At 43.3% G+C, this 22854-nt stretch overlaps 1 protein-coding gene across 2 annotated transcripts in view; it reads right to left on the bottom strand.

The window, feature by feature from the left end:
- The window catches only part of ppm1ba (protein phosphatase, Mg2+/Mn2+ dependent, 1Ba), a 39955-nt gene that overhangs the window by 9514 nt on the left and 7587 nt on the right, over nt 1-22854 (bottom strand). For both annotated transcript variants that reach the window (XM_042065104.1, XM_042065105.1), the window contains exons 2-3: nt 5526-6432; nt 3691-3808 (exon numbers count right to left, since the gene is read on the bottom strand). In XM_042065104.1, coding sequence (XP_041921038.1) covers nt 3691-3808; nt 5526-6416 — 1009 coding nt within the window. In that variant the 5' untranslated portion in view covers nt 6417-6432. The remainder of the gene's footprint in view (nt 1-3690; nt 3809-5525; nt 6433-22854) is intronic.

A 22854-nucleotide genomic window follows, 5' to 3' on the forward strand; every position in this document is an offset into this window, starting at 1 on the left:
GCAGTAATTCAAGGCTGAGGATCAGTGCAGTAATTCAAGGCTGAGAATCAGTGCAGTAATTCAAGGCTGAGGATCATCACTACCAAAAGTCCACCCAGCTGCTGATCTACGGGTTGGCTTTCCAGGATTAAATGATTCCTGATGATTCTTGTTGTTGTTTATGTTTTGTTTCTGTATCCTCTATGTCTCCAATGTTGTTGGAAGTTTGGAGTGGTTTTATTAGGGCCCGAGCACCGAAGGGCGCAAGGCCCTATTGTTTTTGTAAGAATTATTATTATTATTAATTATTATAATATTATTGTTATTCTACTTTTTTGCTTTCCTGTTTTTGAGCAGTTAGGTACAAGAGCTTGACCCCGGGCGTGGCCCAGGGACTCGCTAGCGCCCCCTTAGGTGACTGATCCCGTTGTTGGCAAATATTTTGAGGTGGTTAACATAATCGAAAAGTCTTGAAATTCGGCACACCCGTCAGGTGTCACACAAAGCAGCTAGGTAAAAAAGCTTGGCCCCGGGTATGGCCAGAGACTCGCTAGCGCCCCCTTACGCCCCCTTAGATGACTGATCCCGTGGTGGGCATATACTTTCAGCTACACACACCAAATTTGGTAGGTGTCTGTATCTCCCCAAGATGAACGACTTTCGTATGTACAATGCATTAGCCACGCCCAACAGGAAGTGAGGTATTTGGGTTTTTGTGCAGACTAATATGTGATGAAATATGTGATGAATCATGATGCCAAAAGAGGTGCTTCCCATGGGTGAAAACACATGAAATTTGGCGCACACATCAAGTGATACAGTGAATAGACAGGGATAAAAGCTTGGCACCGGGCGTTGCCCAGGAACTCCATAGCGCCCCCTTATGTCACTGTGACTTGTGGTTGGCAAATAGTTTTAGATACACACACCAAATTTGGTGGGTGTATGTAACTCCCAAAAACAAACAACTTTTGTATTAACATGCCATTAGCCACGCCCACAGGAAGTGAGGTAATTGAGAATTTGTGCGTTGTGGACATGATCAATTTTAACGTACTCCTCCTAGACGGTTGATCCGATTCATGTCAAAGTTGGTATACATGACGCCGAGATGTTCCTGATTATAAATTGTGAAGCCTTTTTTTGATATGTTGTAATTTAACGAAATGGCAAAATTATTAATTTTAATACCCTTCCACATAAACAATAAATGTGTCATAATTCACCATGCATGGCTTGAAATGTTTTAAATTTCACAGGTCATTGAAGACCATGTTAATGATAATATTCACATGCCCATTATGCATGTTTGGCATAGCGCCACCAACTGGCAACAGAAAGAATGAAAATTATGCTGATTTCACATTATCAATTTGAACATACTCCTCCTAGACGGTTTGTCAGATTCATTTGAAATTTGGCAAACATTATGCCAAGATGTCGCTGATGTTAAATTGTGAAGGGATTTGTGAATGTTGTAATATATTTCATATGATTTTAATATCTCACCACATAAACAGGAAATGTGTCTTAAATCACAGTGCATTGAATGAATGTTCTGTAACTTCTCAGGTTAATAGATATTATGATTATGATGATATCCAGACACCCAATGGGCCTGCCTGGCATAGCGCCACCACCTGGCCACGCAGGAAATGTGCCAGAAATGCAAAATGCCTTAAGTGATTGATCTGAAACTTTATAAAATATTGGATATCATTATTGTGAGAATATTCACATGCGTAATTCACAGACCTAGCATAGCGCCACCATCTGGCCAAGCAGGAAATGTGCAAGAAATGCTCTATGCTTTGAATAAATGGTCTGAAACTTTTCAGGTTAATAGATATTATGATTATGATGATATCCAGACACCCAATGGGCCTGCCTGGCATAGCGCCACCACCTGGTCAAGCAGGAAATGTGCCAGAAATGGACAATGCCTTAAGTGATTGATCTGAAAGTTTACAAACATTTTGGATATCATTATTATTGTGATGATATTCACATGTGTAATTTCAATGCCTAACATAGCACCACCATCTGGCCAAAAAGTGTATCAGAAATGTTCTTTGCTGAAAATGAATGGTCTGAAATTTCTCAGGTTAATATATTATGATTATGATGACACCAAATGGGCCTGCCTTGCATTACGCCCCCACCTGGCCAAGCGAGTAAATGTGGCAGAAAATAAAATACAAAAGCAAATAGCCCACGCATCAAATATGTACATTTCCCAAACGCACCACGTCGGTGCTTTGTTGGATTCCGACATGTCACGGGTTGCGGCCCGCAGGTGCTCGGGCCCGCCATTGCCGCTTGCGGCTATATTTGTTATTTATTATTGTCTGTGCTTGATGTTCAATGTGGCTCCCTTGAGTGCAAGACAAATTCCCTTCGGGGGGGATTAAAGGTTTCATTCATTCATTCATTCATTCATCCAGCATCTAACCTTGAGAGATGGCTTATTTCCTGCTTCATGCTGGCTGAATACAGCATAGGCTTCCAGAGCTCTACAGATGAACCTGGGCGGACTGTTCCAGAACCCCCAGGCTCTGCGCTGTTCACACCAGCAGAGTCACCATTGCCAACAGACTGACTGCTCCTACACACAGTTGCGTTCCGTCAACGCATGCCAGTGGGTATTCCCGACGGTAGCTATGCAAATGACTTGAAGTATAACCGTAATTTGTTTGGTTGGTGCCGTCAGTCGATTAGCATGATTGGCCGGTGCCGTCTGTCGGTGCAGCAGGAGCTGAATTTCTCAACGTGAGCGACGGGAGAAACGCGACGCAACAGACCCACAATTCAGTTTGGCAACGGATGACGTGAGCCCATGTAAAGTAAATGGGATGCGTATCCAACACTGCAACGCACGCAACTGTGTGTAGGAGCCGTTACTGTTGACTGATTATGTTGCCTTTGTCCATGTCTTTGCGCGAAGCGCTTCGAGAAGCCATTTGTGGTGGAAAATGTGCTATAAATTTACCTTCACCTCCTTGGGACGGGTGCGTCGGAGAAGGACCACAGGGTCACCAACGCCAAAGAAAGTAGGAAGCTCCCGCATCAGGTAATTGCCCGATGATGGTCATCTGACCGAAACGTTGCAATAAAAACCAGTACAATTGCAAATGAAGACAGTGTGCGGGAGCTTCATACTTTCTATAAATTAACCTTACCTTATCTTATCAACATTGAGTCAAGGCCATCCTCAAACCCTAATGCAAATATAGCACTAGCCTAACGATGACCCAACATCAAAACCTATATGGTGAGGCAGCAGTGCCATGGCCAAGTCCGATTCCCGAATATAAATATAAACTTTTAGTTCGATTCCAGAATATAAACTTTTAGTTTCATTCCCGAATATAAATATAAACCTTTAGTTAGTGGTGTTCCAGAAACATCCAACAGGTGGCACTGGTCTGTGTTTTTTCTTCTTCTTCTTTTTGTAAGTTATATTTTTGGGCTTTTCAGCCTTTATTTGATAGAATACTGAAGGTGTGTGTGTGTGAGGTCCAGAAGTTTGTGTATTACATTGCATCTTTAATATTTGTGTCCCTGCACCACTGTTCTCCATGTGGACATAAATGAATGGTTAAAGTGTGTGTGTGAGTGAGTAAGCGTGTGCGTGCGTGCGTGTGTGAGTGAGTGAGTGTGTGTGTGAGTGATTGAGTGAGTGAGTAGCTTCACATCTGCAGCTGTGCTCACCTTCCACACGAGACTCCAGAAGCTTGTCCAGCTCGGCGTCTCTCCTCACAGCCGCATCTGACACTTTGGGTGAGTTGGGTAAACACACAAGAACAACGCTCATGTTGTCCCTACTGCCCTGGAGACCGAAGACAAGAGACAGACAGACCAGGAGGAGTGTGAGAGAGAGAGAGAGAGAGAGAGAGAAGGAAGAGAGGGGATGAAGAGGGAGAGTGAGAGAAGGTGAGAGATTGAGAGACAGCGAGGGGATGAGGGCTTGGTGGAAGGAGAGAAAGCGAGAGACAGAGATAGGGGGAAGGAGAGAGTGAAGAAAAGAGGGATGAGAGAAAGAAGAGTATGAGAAGAGAGATGGAGAGAAAGAAGAGATAGAGATGGAGAAGGGGTGGGGGGTTGTGTGAAAAAGAGAGAAAGAAGAGATAGAGAGATGGAGAAGGGGGTGGGGGGTTGTGTGAAAGACAGAGAGAAAGAGTTGTGTGAGGGACAGCAACTCAAAGCAGATGTTGGTGTTTTGTTCTCAAAACATCTAAAGAGTATAGATGGAATGTGCATTGGTGAGGCCCCAGATCTGTTCCAATCCATGCATCTGAACTGAAACTGCAGCATCTGCAAATCCTTATTAGCTCCTAAAACAAAAATCTATTCTTTTGTTCCATCAACAAGCAACACAGGCAGACACAGACACAGACACAGACACATCTAGAGGCTATGCAGTCTGTCTAGACAATAACATCAGTAGATGAGTCAAACTGCTGAGAAACAAAGCACAGAAGATGAAAGCAAAAGTGAAGCTGCATCATGTATGATCTATACGTGACAAACGGAATGAACTGAATGTCAAGTGGAACATAAACCGCTCAGCTTTGTTCACACAGATCTGCACGCACCCACACACACACATACACAAAGAACACTGACAAGCAGGAAAGCGCGCACACACACACATACACTAAGAAGCTAACTAGTCAACACTGACAAGCAGGAAAGAGCACACACACCAGTGTTTCCCATACATTGACTAATCTGTGGCAGGGCGCCATGAAATCAAACCCAGCCGCCACACATTAATCTTCTATGTTGTACTATTTAAATTAAAGATAAGATAAAACATAGTACATTGAGGAGACTAAACTAAGTTAAGTTATGCAATCAAGCAGTATCTCAAAGCTAACGTTAGAATACTGTTTGGATGTCGAGTTTAGCATACTTAGCCTACTTACAGCTGCTTGTCAATTTCGTTACTCATTCAGGGCTCATTTCATTGACTCTGACACTGAATATATGTAAAATCCCGATGTAAATGGAAAGGTGTTTTCCAAGACTCAAAAGTGCTTGTCCCAAGGAGAAGTACGAACCTTTATTTTAACTAAAAACATAGAAAACAAATTGCAATTGTGAATTGCATCCACACATCAGCAGCCTTTTAACGGTGTTACAATTGCAAGGGTTACCTCACAAACGTCTTAAAGTGACAGGCACTCAATTAGACCTATACACTACCAAGACAATCTTTACCACCCCCCCACCCCCTGCCAAAAATTCAATCAAATTCTGTGGGAAACACTGCACACACAGGCCAACCAAAGAAACATACACTCACACACAAGTAGTGACCAGGAGACAGTAGTGACAGCTGGCAAACTCAATACAACTACTCCCCCCCCCCCCCCCCACACACACACACAGGTATACACAGGTATGCACTAAGCTGCACTGCGCACACACACACACACACACACAGGTATGCACTTATCTGCACTGCACACACACACAAGCTAACAACTGACACGGACATGCTGAATAAAGTTCCTCTCATACGCATGTGCACACGCACACACCTTCTGCAGGCAGGTGTCCAACAGCTCGTTACACACACGCTCCAGGTCGGCGGTGACCTCAAGGCGTGAGCGCACAAACTCGCACAGTTCCTCGTTGCTCATGACATCCCAGATCCCGTCGCAGGCGAGCACCACAAACTCGTCCTCCGGGGCGCGCGCGATCTCAAACACCTCGGGCTCGGGGGACACCAGCTGTTCCGTGGGGCCCTTGCCGTCCACGCACTTGTAGTCGTAGTCGCCGAGGGCGCGCGAGACGGCCAGCGAGCCGTTGACCCGCTGGATCATGACGGAGCCGCCGGCGTTCTGGATGCGCTCTTTCTCATGCGGGTTGTACGGCTTGTGGTCGAGCGTAGAGAAGCAGACGCGCCCGCGGCGGCAGAGCAGAGCTCGCGAGTCGCCGCAGTTGATGAAGTAGAGGTGCGCGGGCGAGACTAGCACGCCGACCGCCGTCGAGCCGCTGCGGTCCATGCCGTTGCGCAGATCGGTGAAGCTGCGCATGTGCTCGTCGATCGCCAGGAAGCCCGCCCGGATGCCGTTCTTCACCGCGTCGATCGAGGCCGGCTCAGGCGGCGCGGCTGGGGGTCCGCCGGAGGACGTTGGCGTCGGACCTCCCCCGGCCCTGCGCAGCTCCTCGGCCCCTCCGGCGCCCGTCACGATGTGTTCCAGGATGTGCTTGGCGCAGTAGTTGGCGACGCGCGAGCCCGCGTGCCCGTCGTAGACGCCGAAGAAGGACCAGTCGTCCAGGCCGTGGGGCAGGCCCAGGGCGGCCGTGTGCGCGTCCTCCATCTCTACCCGCCAGCCCTGCATGCTGCTCAGGCCGAAGCGCAGGCCGTTGCCCTCGCCATGCGCGTTGTGCTTCTCCGTCTTCGGCTTGTCCAGGAACGCCCCCATTGGCTCAGGGTGCCGCCTAGGAGACGGAGCAGAAGAGGAGACGACGTGAGAAAGGAGGAGCTATGAGGGAAGGACAGAACCCTGGGCAAGTCAAGGAAAAGAGAGAGAGAGAGAGAGAGAGAGAAAGCAGGAGGGACAAATGAAGATGACACAAGGGATGTACAGTGTTGTGATGTTGAGAAGAAAGGAAGGGGGAAAACAGGAGGGAGTCTAATGGAGTGCATGAGAGAGAGAGAGAGAGAGAGAGAGAGAGAGAGAGAGACACACACACACACACGACAGCGCTACATGTGAATATATCTATGACGTTCATCTGATTTTTTTCTTTAATATGTTAAGTGAGTTGTACTTTGAGAGCAAAGATTAACAGGAGTCAAATTCCTTGTTTGTTTACGCAAACCTGGCCAGTAAAGCTGATTCTGATTCTAAATAAACCAGCAATATAACTTTATCATCTATCATATACACTGACATCTTTGGGGTGTATCTTATTGAGTGTTGTGAATTGAGTGTCTTTGTTCAGTATATAGAACCCTTCAAACCATACAATTCAATTATCAATTAATCATCTCATATTATACAACAATTGGGTTCTATGGAACTATTTATTTGTTTCTGATTAGCCGAGAGACGTTCCATGAGTTGGAATATCCCTGGACATTTCAACTCAGACTTTGCACAGGTAATAATAAATCACTCCGCGATACAATGCGAAGATTCAACACCATGTTCTCATCCCAGCTCTCCACTATTTTAAGCAATGGGTTACTCCTTAGCAAACCATAACGAAACAGTGCTTCACCACATCTGTGGATTAAGCCACACAGTCAACTCAATGAAAGTACCGGTAAGATAAACGAGGATGCTAATTGTTCTCAGCATTGCCAGCATTGTGTATAATATGATTGTCACTTGGAGGAGACTTATAGATAACTAACGTTAGCATAGTTAGCTAACCGCTGCTAACATGCTAGCATCGTCACGTCAGAAAAGCATGGGGCTGTGCCAGTAGCTAAACATGAACGTAATTTCAGCCCGACTTTCAACATTTCTTTCAATGAAGACACGAAAAACCACAAAGACCCATAACGAGGGATCTGGAATGTTGGTTACCTTGCAACCAAGACGTTGTCTACTGAAAAGGGAACTATTTTTGATGCGTAAGAACGATGTCGAAATTAACATTTTTAAACAATAATGGGGTGTTTTCAGATAATGTAGTTTGTGGTAGAATTGTTGTATAAAAGCAATATAGCACTCGTGATCGTGGGATTGGTCATGGATATTCCCATGGGTGTTGTTGCCTGCGCCTGCCTACGGCCGAACAACACCCGTGGGAATATCCATGACCAACCCCACTCTCACTCGTGCTATATTGCTTAATTAACAGCCATCTGTCACTGCTATGAGTGTGGCATATGAGAACTGATCCTGTCCTTAAGTGACCATCCACCACAGACCCTGTCAAGAGCTGCCTCTGAGCCCTCAGCCTTCAACCTAGCAGTGCACTGAGGCGAGAGTGAGACGAGAGTGAGACGAGAGGAGAGTGAAAAGAGAGAGGAGAGTGAGAGGAGAGGTGAGAGTGAGAAGAGAGAGGAGAGAAGAGAGTGACAGGAGAAGAGAGTGAGAAGAGAGTGAGACATGCGTGAGATGAGAGGAGAGGGAGACAAGAGGAGAGTGAGAAGAGAGAGAGGAGAGTGAGAGGAGAGGAGAGGGGAGAGAAGTGGGATTAGTAAGACAAGTGTGATGAGAGTGAGAGGAGAGGGAGACGGGAGTGAGACGGGAGTGAGACGAGGGTGAGACGAGAGGAGAGTGAGATGAAAGGGAGACAAGAGAGAGGCGAGAGTGTCTACAGTGCACGCCATGTCCCATCGTTGGATTGATCAGAGTCTCAGAGTGCAGCTCTGTGCTCGGACTGCAGGCACTCCATATGCTGACTCATCATAAAGCAGTCCAGCCTCCGCCAACAGAGTTGTTATGACAAAAAAAACAACAAAGAAAACAAAACAAGATGCACTTGCATACTGCCGCACAGAGCCTTGCGCAAGATGCATGTCTGGGTTTGGAACACTTTGCCATTCCGCCAGGGCAGGTTAGCCGGGCCGATTATTAGGGCCGATATTTAGCATTTTTATAATAATTCGTATCGGTAATTTTTTCAACTGATAAGCCGATACTGAAATGGATAAAGAATGAAATGCGCTACTTTGTCTGTAAAGCGTCTCTCACTCCCTGCATTTGCTACTCTGTGGTCGAGAGCATTGTCCCGCCCACTACACCGTCTGATTTGTTAGTTAGCACGAATGCAGCCAATCAGGATCGAAGACTGAACACAGAGAAAGTTTAAAATTCTCACTGAGGCATATTGTAGACTGGGCTTCAGCTGTACGGAGCTATTTTTCGAAGGTAAGGAAGGTAGGCCTACCTTACATTGCTGAAGTTGCAATGTGAATCACAATTATCTACACTGAAGTTACAAAAACACCACTTTGTAAGCTATTGTCTCTTTGATCCGGATCAATAAGTAGCCTAAAACACCCAACTCCTTCATTTAGCGAATTCCCGATTGATGCACGTTAGTGATATAGCCTACTGTTTACTAGTTGGCCTACAAACTCGGGTGCTGCGCGTCGGGGGTTCTTTGCATCCGCCTCGTCCATTAATTGCTAATAACGGGACACCTCGGCGGACGTTATCCCTTAGGCCTACATAGTAGACAAGTCCTAAATTATGCGATAGCGAACGTCTAAAAGTCTAGTTGCTGCTTTTTGACGGACTGTCAGAAAAGACTACAGGCACCCAGGGTCAGCCGTAATTTATTCCGACCTGAACTAAATCGCGTCCTGAGCTGGCTATTACGTGCCTTTTAGGCTCACAGAAGTGTAGCTTATAGCCTACATATGGACACAAATTGCATGCTTAAATAGCCTAAGAACTATTTTAAAACTGTTTTGTTAAACTGTTCAACCGTAACACTTGCCATCACACATGCACCTCTTCCTCTCCCTTTCCCTCTCTCGTGCACTCACACACACGATGGCAAAGCATCCTCTTTGTGACAGGTCCCTTACAAGCACATAGCAATTATTTTCATAGGCATACACAATGGGCTATCACTCAGCTCTTGGATTAACATGATACACAGGATTTACACTTGTGATGCAAGTTAATACAATTGTGTATCAAAAGAAGAAAGAAAAGTTAGCTTTTCTTTTGAATGAAAAATTTCAGCATATCGCCATAGCCTAGGCTACTATCTATAACCCCCCTTTTTGACAACTGAAATATCGGTTTTACATATCGGTTATCGGCCTCCTGTTTTGGTAATAATTGATATCGGTATAGGCCCTGAAAAAACCATATCGGTCGATCCCTAAGAATCATAACCACACTGCGCTAATATGTTAAAAACTGTTGCATTCAAGTTAATTCTGCAAACCTACCACCACAAATAGAATTCAATTCTGTGGGAAACACTGAACATGCTGTCCAGAAAGCAGGCGCGATCACACAGGGCAGAGGCGGCCAAGGCCTGTGCTTCGTGTCCTGATAAGGAATGTTTTCACTTTTTTCTTCACTCTTTCTTTTGGGTACAACGCGGACTTTCACTCGCTTCCTTAGCTAAGGATTAAATACACAAAGTGTCAGTGAGAAATTCCTTCAACGTGACCGGTTTAAAATGGTATGTGTGTTGTCAAAAGCACTCGCTGCGACTATAGAGTGATGGAGGCAGAGGGCTTGGGGTTTCATCAAATGGGGACACATGCCTTGCAGAGTTTGTGTGTGTGTGTGTGTGTGTGTGTGTGTGTGTGTGTGTGTGTGTGTGTGTGTGTATGTGTGTGTGTGTGTGTATGTGTGTGTGTGTAAGGAGTGCAAAAACAAGAGGGAGAGCAAGCGTCAAATCAAATTTACACCAAATGTGTTTGGGAAAAAAAAGACTAGCAATGAAAGAAAAAAAAACGTTGCTTCAACTTTTCAACCCTTCAACTGTGTGTGAACTGTGTTTTCTCTGCTAGGTTTTCAGCGTCTCAACACACATTCATTAAAAGTGAGACTCTGATTGTCGATCTGCAGACTGGCAGGCTCCCTGTAACAGAGCTTAAACTTCTCACACTGCGGGATCATGGGATTTGCTCTCATCAGTCTAACTCTCCACCCACCTCAAGCTGCCATCAGGTTCAGCCCCCCCTCAACCTAAGAGGGTTCCAGATCTTTCTCCCCTACGAGTCTGGTGAACTCCTGACCTATCAGTGGGGCGCTGAGGACAGCCCACTGAGCTAACTATATTTACAATTCACGTTTAATCATTTGGTGGACACTTTCAAACAAAAGTTCAGTAGCCTACCGACAAGACTCAGGCTAACCAAGAAAAAGCATAGGCACCAAGGGCTCTGAACTTCTATGTTGAGTAACTAACTTTGGGATGCACACGTAAGATCTTTTATTGTCAGAAGCTAACATTTTGCTACAACAGTGACAGTTACAAACCTCCAACAACTGCAGTGTAACACAGAATTACTTACTAGCTACTTATACAAGGGGTGTGTGTTAAGGTTCCCAAATGCCTGCAGACACACATACACACACACACACACACACTTTTGACCCCAAACCATGTTGCCATTCTCTCTTTCATAACCCCCATGTGGAAGCTCCGCAGCGGTGGGGAGAAAGTTCCAGAACAAACTGCAGGCTGTGGGCGCACAGCGTAAGCTGGTTGCTACGGCTACAGTCCGCTGACCCCCACAGCACTCTTTTTTCCTGGTGTTCGTTTCAGTCATGGTGTGGGAGACCACTTCACCTAAACAACACTGCTATGTTGAAGCTGCAGTTGGCAAGTCTGACAGATTGAGGGGACTTAGCCAAAGTTTGAATGTTTACAACGCTCATGCCCCTCCCCCGCTACCACCGAGCACCTGACTGACAGTCAGATCTCACAGAGCCCTGCTCTGATTGGACTAGAAGAACCGGGAGCTGTGGATTTTTGCAACAAAAATAAGTGGCTTTAGGTGGAGGTAGAAGTGTGGGTTTTTTTCTGTCAGTGGCTGGTAGATACTGCAAATAAGGTCTTCAAATAGGCATATTTAAGTGGTTTTGTGAACAACCTTCTGACTCTGATCTAGGCTGCTGTATTTGAGACAGCTCATATAAGTCAACCCCCTGTTTGTTGTCACTGAAGAATCCAAATTATCCTTACACAACATCACAAGCCTAAACTGGACTTAAATGGTGATTAAAGAAGGACAACGCATCGCAGAGAGAGAAAGGAGAGAGCACCTACTCCATTTTATGGTGTGCAAATTGTTAACTATTGCTAACTATTGCTAAGTAGCACCTTTCTTTGGCCATGCATCATTAAGCACTTTTTCACCATGCCAATGTAACTTCGCCTTACACAAAATCACAAGCCTAGACAGGCCCTGACGGAAAGAGCCCCAATCTAATACAGGTCAAACCATAACCTTACATGTGCCAAGGTATCACTTCACTACACATTTCAGTAATCTACCTAACAAGTGGTGTTTCTCAGACCATGTGTTCATTACAACAAGTGGAACAGCTTTAAGCTGCTTTGGCAAAACCCCAGCCTCATAAGGACATTAAGCTACATATGGCCAAGAATAGCCTGTGTCACAGATGCTGTTGAGCAATATCTATTTGTGATATTGCATCACCATTCAGCATGATCACTGCACATACAGCCAAAATTAGTACTTTGTTCTTCTGTTAACACAACCTGACAGGTTTAAAGATGAAGGTCTGACTGACTGAATCGTCAGTACATCAATAAACCGGCCCAATACGTGAAGTAAGCAGTGCTGAGCTTTTCTTTTTTTATGTGTTGTTACTTTGAGGTTTAAAAAACAACAACAAAGTTAAAACCATGAATGGACTTCCAGTGCACTGAGCTTGGCGGCTTTTCACACAACAAAAAAACAAAAGCAAACATGACAACAGGGACTGACAATAATCTCTGACACCAAAGCATGTCAACCGTGGCTGCTCCACCCTAATGAAGGCCAGACTGCTTTATGGAGTGTGCTTTACAGTAGCTGTTTTCTGGAATATAGAGTATTTAATTAATAGCTAGCTAATCAACACATCAATAATTAAGACACAACTTTCATCATAAATAATTAGCACATTAGTGTCTACATTTTAATCTGTAGAAAACAACATCACTTCAGAAACAATTCACAAGGATATCACATTAAAAACTGCCAATATCTAAACAAAGTCTACCATGCCTAACTCATACACAGATTTTACAAAAAATTATAATATAAATAATAACCCAGTATGGGAGTTGTTAAGACGCCCTAGTTTGGTCTTAGTACCAGTAGTCTGTATTGGAAAAACTGATATACACTTCAGTTTTATTTGGTCACTTAGTCTAATGCTAGAAGTTGTTCTTGCATTGCCACAGGGTTTCCAACACCAGACTACACATCTACGCTCTGTGGATAAGCAAGGGCACAATCAGGAACAACAAGCGTGTTTATCTCCTCTATACAGGACTGCAGAAAATCAATCTCATGACGCCTGACGTCCCGAAATGACCCAAACTACAAAAACATTCTTTTGCCTGAATGAACCACCTTCATTATGTTGTCTTCAGTATGTTTGTAAAGCAAATGACAGTGATTCATAAACACCAACACAAACACCAGCTACTTTAACGCCACAACTTCCCCGCTAACCTACCACTGGGTTTGATTTAGTGTTAATTTTGTCACCTATTTTTAATTTAGTCTTAGTCTTGTGACGAAATGTCCTTTTTAGTCTTTGTCATATTTAGTCATTCAAATATCATTTTTGTTAGTCAAGTTTTAGTCGACTAAAAGTTTTAGTCAAAAGAAAACTAAAGGTATCTTAGTCTTAGTCAGTTTTAGTCAACACATTTTAGTCTTTTTTTATAACAAATTTTTTCTGATTACCATTTGAGTCAAATAGTGTTTCACACATCTCAATTTTCCAACAATATTGTGTGTCCACAGGGCTACTCGTCTGTTATAATTACTCATTCTGATTTTTTGTCAGTCAGTATGTTTACATGCACAGGTAAGTCGAGCTACAGTTATAGCTCGGCTGGGATTTGACCATAGACAGTAAAAGATTTGACTGGACCACTGTCATATTCGTAGACCAGTGTTTCTCAAAGTTTGGTCCGGGAATCACTGGTGGTCCACAAGCTATCCCAAGTGGTCCGTGAGCAGACGTGGTAAAATATAATATAGATCAGTTGTTTGCAATATTGAACCAACTTGTATGTAAAAACAGTTCTGCAACACTGTCTATGTAAGATATGCCAGTTTAAATCATACAGTATGAATCCACACAATAAGCAAAGTGCAAAGACAATAAGCAAGGTGGTTCAGTGAGTAGGCCTATAGTGTAGACTAATTATAGGCTACTGTTGAAGTAGGTCTAATCTTTTTTTTTTTTTTAGCTAGGGTTAGTTAAGTGGTCCTGAAACTGAAAAAGTTTGAGAAACACTGTCGTAGAACAAAGTATTAATGTTTTACTCCGCCTCGCTAGATGGCAATATGCGCCCAAACACAACACATTCCCCAAACAGACTCTCCATCTTAGCCATAGCTAACTTGCTAGCGAACTTTCCATATTAGCTTACTTGCTAGCAAACTTTGCATCATCAGTCTAACTAGTTAAATAGTTGACATTACATGATGAACATTTTCGTATGGACATTCTGGTGGATGTTAATTTGTATGAGAGAAGCTTCAACTTCTGGGTATGTAGCATTGTGGCATAAAGCTTAGGTAGTTAGTTGGCTAACTCTGGCAGAAATCTCCAGTGTTCTTGTTCCATGTAGTTTCGTGTTGCAGCCACAGGGTTGCAGCAACAGCACGTAGACTAGCCTACAGGAAAGCTGTTGCGTATGAACTCATTCTGAATATTTTGAAAACGTAACAGCTAGATATTCTGTCTTCTCATTTTGTAGACGAAAATGAAGAGAGATTTTATCTTAGTTCTTATTTCATGCAAAACATTTTAGTCTCGTCTTTTTTCGTCAACAATAATTCATCTTAAGATAGTCTTAGTCAGTGTTTCAGGACATTACTGCAGTCTCGTCATCGTCTCGTCTTAGTCATGAAAAAAAAGGTCGTTGACGAACATATTTCCTCTCGTCTCGTCTGACGAAATTAACACTAGTTTGATTGCTACTATAACGCCACGACTTCCCCGCTAACCTACCACTGGGTTTGATTCTTTGTTCATCAAACCCAGCCAAGTACAGTAGGCCTCCCATGCCTGAGGCAAAGGCAGCCAGTGCATGGAGCCACCACCCAAGTGGCGCTCATGCATGCCCCAGCGTCTGCCAGTGGCACACCTCACTGAAACAGGTTTATAAATACACCATTCAGCTTGGGTTACAGTCCTGCTGGCCCCCTAATACCCCCACCCACCCCTCTCCTCAACTCTGCCCAAATATCAGCTTTCAGTGAGGGAAGCTGCACTTCCTCAAGACCCCATCCAGTGTCGGAGCCCTCTGGGGAAAGCTGGTCCAGGCCCAAATAATATTAAAAGGTGGAGTTGTCTGGTCTGGCCTGGCTTGATGATGAATCTGCAAATGTGGGCTAGAGGAAGGAACGGGCGGTTACACAACATTACGGATGCAAGTCAGCCATTGCCATTTGATCCTCAAGCATGATATGAGGTATGAAGCTCTGCATCAGACAGGCAGGGACAACACTGTAGGCATGGAATTCAACCCCCCCCCGCCTCGTAATCTGCTGACCGAACACATTTTAAATTGACGTCAGTATTCTCAAGTTCTTCTACACCCAGAGCTAACCGCATGTCCCGAGAAGGAAAGACTGTCGATCGTTAACTCTCGTCCCAGAAGTTTAAGTATGTTGAAGACACTTTGGTCGAGCGAATTATGAAACAGTCAAGTCACACGGTGCTTGGTGTGAATGGAGGCCACGAGCTGACCATTGAGAAGTGCGGCGGTGGCGCAGGCGACCATCTGGAGGCCACAGGCAATGTCCATGCACTTTGATGTCGTCCCTATTTGCATTACACTGCAGCCATAAGCCTAGCCACACAATAGGCTTCCACTCATTGCTTATGGATGGATGTGAGGAAGAGAGAAGGCTGAAGCCTGTTGGCTATCCACTCCAGGTGTAAAAAAAAAGGGGGATTCAAGGTCCAAGGGACAAGAGAAACGGACACTGCTCTTGAAGTGTGTAGCTCTTTGGCGGCAGACGTCTGAACCGGCTCCCCGACTAACATACCCCCCTGCCCCCGACAAACACCTGCCTGGCAGCTTAGATTATTATTATTATTATTGTTATTAATAATAATATTGTGATAATATTGTATTAAAAACACATACAGGAAGGATTAAAACAGCAGCCCTGCTCCTCATGTAAGACATCTTCCTTAACAAATTCTCCACTGCGTTTCCCTCCAGTGGAGTCCATGCACATGTCCTTACCTTACCTAGCTAGTGCTAGCCAGAAATCAACAGCAGCACGTCCACAAATGGCCCATTGTCCTCACAGGGCCTTTACACACCCAACCACACACATGCCCTCACACACCAGACACACACCACACAAACACCACAAAGCACACATTCCATTGAAGTGCAGGGAGGGAGCTTGAGATTGAGATTGAGAGCTTGAGATTGAGATTGAGAGAGAGAGAGAGAGAGAGAGAGAGAGAGAGAGAGAGAGAGAGAGAGAGAGAGAGAGAGAGAGATGAAAGCCACTCAGATACTGTCATTGGTTCCGTCACAATTACTCCACTGCCTGGAGTGACAGCCGAGGGGTTTCTGTGGCAACAGGAAGCACCAACTGTGTTCTTAAGCAGATCTTGCCTGCATTCTGAGCTCACTCTTAGGCACAGCAGTGGCAATGAGAAGGATTACTTAGGCGGTCGTTCACAGGCACAGGCACACACACACGCGCACACACACACACACACACACACAAGTACTCCAAGACCCTAAGCATACACTTCAGTCAGGAAACAGTCAGGCAAAACAAGGATCAAAGGGGGAAAAACATTCACATAGATACAGTATTCAAGCACTCAAACACAATTTGTCAAAACAGCTATTAACAACGGTAATGGATTTCAACAGTATTAACGCTCTTGAGCTGAAACATCCATAAAATGAAATTGGTGCACATACCGCACCGTACCACAGAACCAAATTCAACTTTTGATGAATGCAGACAGGGCAGCAAGAGCAGAGTAAAAACATTTGCATTGAAGGCATAGAACTCCTTGCTGATGGATGGGTAGTACAGTACAACACGAGCCAGACAGACAGAGACATACAGAGAGATACATGAACAGACGGCTAGACAGACTGACAATGGTGCGTGTATGTGTGTAGAACCGATAACGGTGTGTGTATGTGTGTAGAACCGATAACGGTGCGTGTATATGTGTACAACCGATAAAGGTGCGTGTGTGTATATGTGTAGAACCGATAACGGTGCGTGTGTGTATATGTGTAGAACCGATAACGGTGTGTTTGTGCGTGCGCGTTGAACATATAATGTCCAAAAACATATAGTCCTATAAGGAGTGATCAGTTCCTGACATCAGAAAGCTACGTCGTCTGCTGACATCATACTCCCTCATTCTGTTGGGTCAAGTAAAAGACAAACACTCCTTATTTCAACACCAGAGCAGCTGTGTGTGTGTGTGTGTGTGGGGGGGGGGGGGGGGGGGGGGGGGGGGGGCCTGGGAGAGAGCAGAGAGCTTCCACCAACCAACAGGACAGGGCGACCCACTGAATTACAAAATATAGTGGCTGGAGGTCCAGGCGTTGCTGCTCTCCCTGTACAAGATCTGGAAAGAGTGCAATGCATACCATCTATTCACCCCCGCCCATTTTTTAAAATTCCACGTTGTCTTTAAACCTCCGGTCGGCGAGCTACGTCTAGTTAGCTTCATTGGGATAACACGGCAGAAGAGGATAGAGAGGCTAACTTGGGAGGAAAATGACAAATGCCATCAGGAGGTCAGACTGCAATATTGTACTTCGCTACCCAAGGCTATTCAGCCCTACGGAGTGGGTAGACGATGTGGCAGTGGCCGCTGTATCGTATGGAGAAACTCGCAAATCCTTATCTGTTTGGTAACTATGGTAACTAGTTTAGAAAGTCATTACAGAACAGCCGCTCCAAAGTCAGTGTTTTCCAAACTTCAGATTGGAAAGGTGTATAACAGAAATGTCTAATGTCACCAAAATCCTAAATAAACGTTGCTAACTTTATAATGACCCATAACATATGATGCCAGTCATCTCGATAGAGCTCTGTTATCTCAATGTATCGCAATGGATGTACTGCTCAATCGGAAGTTCGGAGACAATGTGGGCAAAGCTAGCGCCCCCCATGTTTGCGCGCGGAATAAGGTGAATAGTGTACTGTATGGATTGAATGGACAAATAGAGGTGCCCTTCTCCCATGTTTAAATGTTTTAACAGGACACCTATAAAAAAAAAAGTTTAATCACCGTTCCGTATCAATGCTCTTTTGAATGGTAACGACAGCAACCATAGTAAACAACTGTTGAGTGTGGAATCAGGCTTTGCAACAATGGACCCCCCACCCTAGCAAGTAAACGATTGCAAAACTGAAATGCCCTGGATCTGGGGCAGGTCTAATCCAAAGCCCATTGCTATGCAGGGTTTATTCTAGAACCAGTATCAATTGTTATGCAAGATTTGTTCTAGAGCTGTTACATGGAGTTTGTTCTGTTTGCTTCTAAGCATATGTTTTTGTCCAAAGAAACAAGAACAAGAGTACATTTTTATGTAGTTTATTCTAGATTAACACGGCTTAGGACACACATAGTATCCGTGGGCTCGTAGTCTGTCCTGTCCTGACTCTAAAACAACAGAACACTAATGTGCGTGTTTTTATGATACCATGATAACCTCCGATTCCCATGTAGGTTATACCTCATCACGCAAGTAGATGAGAAACTCTGTGCTAAAAATAACTGGCAATGCGATGTTACCAGGTTACGGCTAGTACACCCCTAACATCCCCCATATCATTCAGCAGGCTCTTCAGATGCTAATGCCAGCCTTCACCAAGACACACCCATGGCAAAGAGGCTGTCCATACATGGACACCACTGCATACGGCACCTCCGCCACCATCAGAGAGAGGGAGAGAGAGAGAGAGAGAGAAGAGAGAAGGAGAGAGAGGAGAGAGAAGAGAGAGAGAGAAGAGAGAGAGAGAGAGAGAGAAGAAGAGAAGAGAGAGAGAGAGTCGGCTCGGAAAATAAATGAATCCTTCCTTTACTGCAAAACATCCTAATATTACCAAGTATTTTGGTCTCTTTTCAACTCAAAAATATCTGATTACACTTAGTAAAAGAGATCATACAACAAGCAAGTTATAAAGGACTTGTTTTTAGACTGACTAGCCTGGATTTTATTTAGGTACACTGGCAGATCTTTTCACGTATTACAAAACAACAATTACACAGCAATTCTATTTAATCTAACCAAACAGCTTCTGAGAATATCTGGGAAGATGAATGAAAAGTTATATTAAAATCATTTAAACATTGGCTTTAATAAACTCCTAAAGACCTGTTGCTCTCGCTTACACTCCTCTCACACACTGATCCTCACTCGCACACATATTCTTTGCTCATGGCGCGCTGCCTCGCACTGTGAGGGAAAAACAAAGAATCCTGGTCGCCATTTACGTGGAAGAAATGTTGTTTAAAGATCTATAAATATTGAATTTAATGATAACTTAATTTCATGAGAAATAATGAGATAAGGTTTTCCCCCCCAAAATGATAAAAATCCCTGACTTTGCATGTCTGGAATAAACTTTCCAAATTTCCATGACATTCCAGAAATTCCATGACCCGTGGGAACCCTGGACAAGTTATGGATTTATCTATTTATTTTATTACTTTTGGGCTTTTCTAGCATTTTATTGACAGGACAGAGGAGAGTGGAGCGGAAATGAGCAGGAGTGAGATGAGGTGTGGGATCAAGATATGACCTCATAGCCACACTTGAATCTGGGTCCTTGTGGCCGCCGGGCCCTGCGTGTGGTCGAAAGTCCCTTTGAATAGCAGTGTCTGCTAAATAAATACATGCAAATGTAATGGGGCTGGACACTACCACTTGTGGCACAGCTCCCTCCAAAAGAGGCTTTTTACCAAGCACTTTTGGCCGGCTATGCATTATGCATAACGGTGCACGGCTTCAGGTACGTTTACTAAACTGTGGAAGCAACACATATGCCCACACCCCCAAACACACCCACCAACACACACACACACGTGCATGTGTGTCCATTTAGGATCCTCCTTTGACTGTAAGCATTGCATTAAAGGCACAACTATGGAACACCCAACATTTCCCATTCTTCATTAGCTTGGGCTGTAAGAAACACAAAAGAGCGACCCTTCAGAAATTCAGACCCAATGTCAATATCACCATTACATCTGTAGCAATGCTTGCCTTACAAATTGTTTACAATAATGTAGTAAGACTGCGGACAACTCCTGATTAATGCAGTCAAACCTTGAATGGAACAGAATGAAATTCAGTAGAATGGAAATGGGCCTGACATTTTATACAATTCTATGCAAACACACACACACACTCAACGGAGCATGCTAGATAGGTGCAGAGCTGGCCAGGGAAAAGGAAGGCCCAAGGTACTTCAGAGAGTGGAGTTAACAAGCTAATTTGATTAGGCAATCCTATCATTAGATCCTTATGGTGCTAAATTAACTCCAGACCAAAATCCTTCTGCGATGTAACAACCATCGTATCCTCACTGTGACTTGTTTGTATTTATGTTTATATTAGCTTAGGAGAAGATCTTTTTATCCAAAATGACGTACAACATAGAAAAAACAATGAGCATCACCATAACGCTAAAAACTATAGTAACGTGTAATTCCAATCATATAAATGAAAATCATACATAAACAAGGCCGAATAGTACTAACAATAATAGGCTAATAGAAAGTCTTCATACAAAGACTTACCTCGGTCCGCATCCTTGACGTGCATCAGCCTACGGGTTAACTTTTTTAAATTATTATTGTTACAAGAGCCAGTCTCCCCGGATCAACTCAGGGTAAAAATGCGGCAGCCAGGAATCGAACCCACAACTTTTTCTGGTTACTGTATGCTAGCCCAGCTCCCTCACCACTGCGCTAGCCCCGACGCCACGCAGGACATGTGCTTCACCCAGAACGACGTCTTGTAAGTAAAAGTGATTGATAATGACTGACTGACTCTATTATTATGTTACATGCTCCAAATGTAAAGCACTTTGAGCTGCATTCTGTGTATAAAAGGTGCTAACCTGTCTGCAAGCAACAACAACTTATTATTATTCCGCTTACCACTTTTTCCGTACGCAATTTCTCTTGAACAGTTTAACTTAGAAACTTCATTCAAACTTTGTAACGTAGGTCTTCAAACAGACCAAGCTGCTATGTCTTTTCAACTTTGAAACTTTTATACTTTTTAAACTATTAAAGAAAAACTTTTTAAAAATCCCCATAGACTTAACATTGCCGATTGTGACGTCATAATACGGCCATTAAGCAATTAGAATCCTATGCCAGGTGTTCAGGCCACCTGCAGCCTCAGGCTTTAAGCATACAATCTAGGTAAATTAAGACTACACATCCTATGCAACAGTTTCCTCTGCCCAGAACTGTTTCAAAACAAAAGTCCTCACTACAATAATCCACTGTCAAACAATTTAACCCATTAAACTACTGAACTTTTTACATTCAACTTTTAAACTATCAATAAACTATCTATCTATTAAACTAGCTGTCTATCAACAACTTTTAAACTATCTACATTCAACTTTTAAACTATATACATTCAACTTTTAAACAGTCTACTTTTAAAACGATCATTAAACTATCTATCTATTAAACTAGCTGTCTATCAACAACTTTTAACTTATCAACTATGTCAACACTTGTCATCAACTATGACTCCTACTCACTGTAGCTAGTTAACATTGTTAGCATAGTTAGCATTTTAACATTTTTAGCAAAACTGCTAGAAAACCTTAGCTAAGTTAGCTAAGTAACATGGTTAGCATAGTTAACATTGCTAGCATGTTAGCATTGTTAGCATTGCTAGCATAGTTTGCATGTTTAACAAAATTGCTAGAAAACGTTAGCTAAGTAGCATGGTTAGCATGTTAGCATTGCTAGCATAGTTAGCATGTTTAACAAAACTGCTAGAAAACATTAGCTAAGTTAGCTAAGTAATATGGTTAGCATGTTAGCATTGCTAGCATAGTTAACATGTTTAACAAAACTGTTAGAAAACATTAGCTAAGTTAACTAAGTAGCATGGTTAGCATGTTAGTTAGCATGTTTAACAAAACTGCTAGAAAACATTAGCTAAGTTAACCATTCCAACTTTCAGTTATCGTCAAATATCTACCTATACACAGCCATTAAACCATTTGAATATCAACATTCATTAAACTTCCAGTCTGTCAACAACTTTTAAACTATTTACCTTCAACTTTTAAATGGTCTACTTTTAAACTATCAATAAACTATCTATCTATTAAACTAGTTGTCTATCAACAACTTTTAAACTATCTACATTCAGCTTTTAAACAGTCTACTTTTAAACTATCAACTTTTATTAAGCTATGCAACCACCATGTCTGTTCTAGGATCACCACAGTAACTAGCTCTGTATTATCTATTTTAACTATACATGATATTTTACATCACAACTTTTGCATTTTTATGCACTGGTAATTCCTTGGGAATTGCGTTTCTAGTTATTATTATTATTATTATTGTAATTGTTTATCATAAGTTTACAAATCAATCGGATTTAGCAACAAGAAGTTTGAGATGATCAAGCAAACACTGGAGGTCTAATATACAATCTGAGTAAAGGTAGGAATCACATAGAAACTCACTAAACAATAGTGTCACAATACTTTGGCCACGATATTAAAAAAGGTGAGAACACTGTGTGGAAATGTAAAACTAGCCACAATTTTGGAAGACGTGCTTACAGTACATGCTAATTCCTAGTTACTGTGAGCGTTTTTTTTGTATGTGTGCTGATTATTATCATTGTTTTCACTGGGTTCACTCTGCAAAGCGGCCTTAGGTGCTTTGAAAGGCGCTGTGTAACAAACTAGATGTACCGCATAGCAGTACAAAATATGACCGCCGCTCTTTGAAAGGCGCTGTGTAACAAATAAAATGTATTATTAGTAGTATATTTTGCAGTGTCCTTATGGCCTCAAAAATACATGCCTTTGGGAGTGCTGTGGTGCAATTGGCTACAGCACCCGTACCACATTTGGGAGTGCTGTGGTGCAATTGGCTACAGCACCCGTACCACATTTGGGAGTGCTGTAGTGCAAATGGCTACAGCACCCGTACCACATTTGGGAGTGCT

Source organism: Alosa sapidissima, chromosome 16 (assembly GCF_018492685.1).
Source record: "Alosa sapidissima isolate fAloSap1 chromosome 16, fAloSap1.pri, whole genome shotgun sequence".
Taxonomy (NCBI): Eukaryota; Metazoa; Chordata; class Actinopteri; order Clupeiformes; family Clupeidae; genus Alosa; species Alosa sapidissima.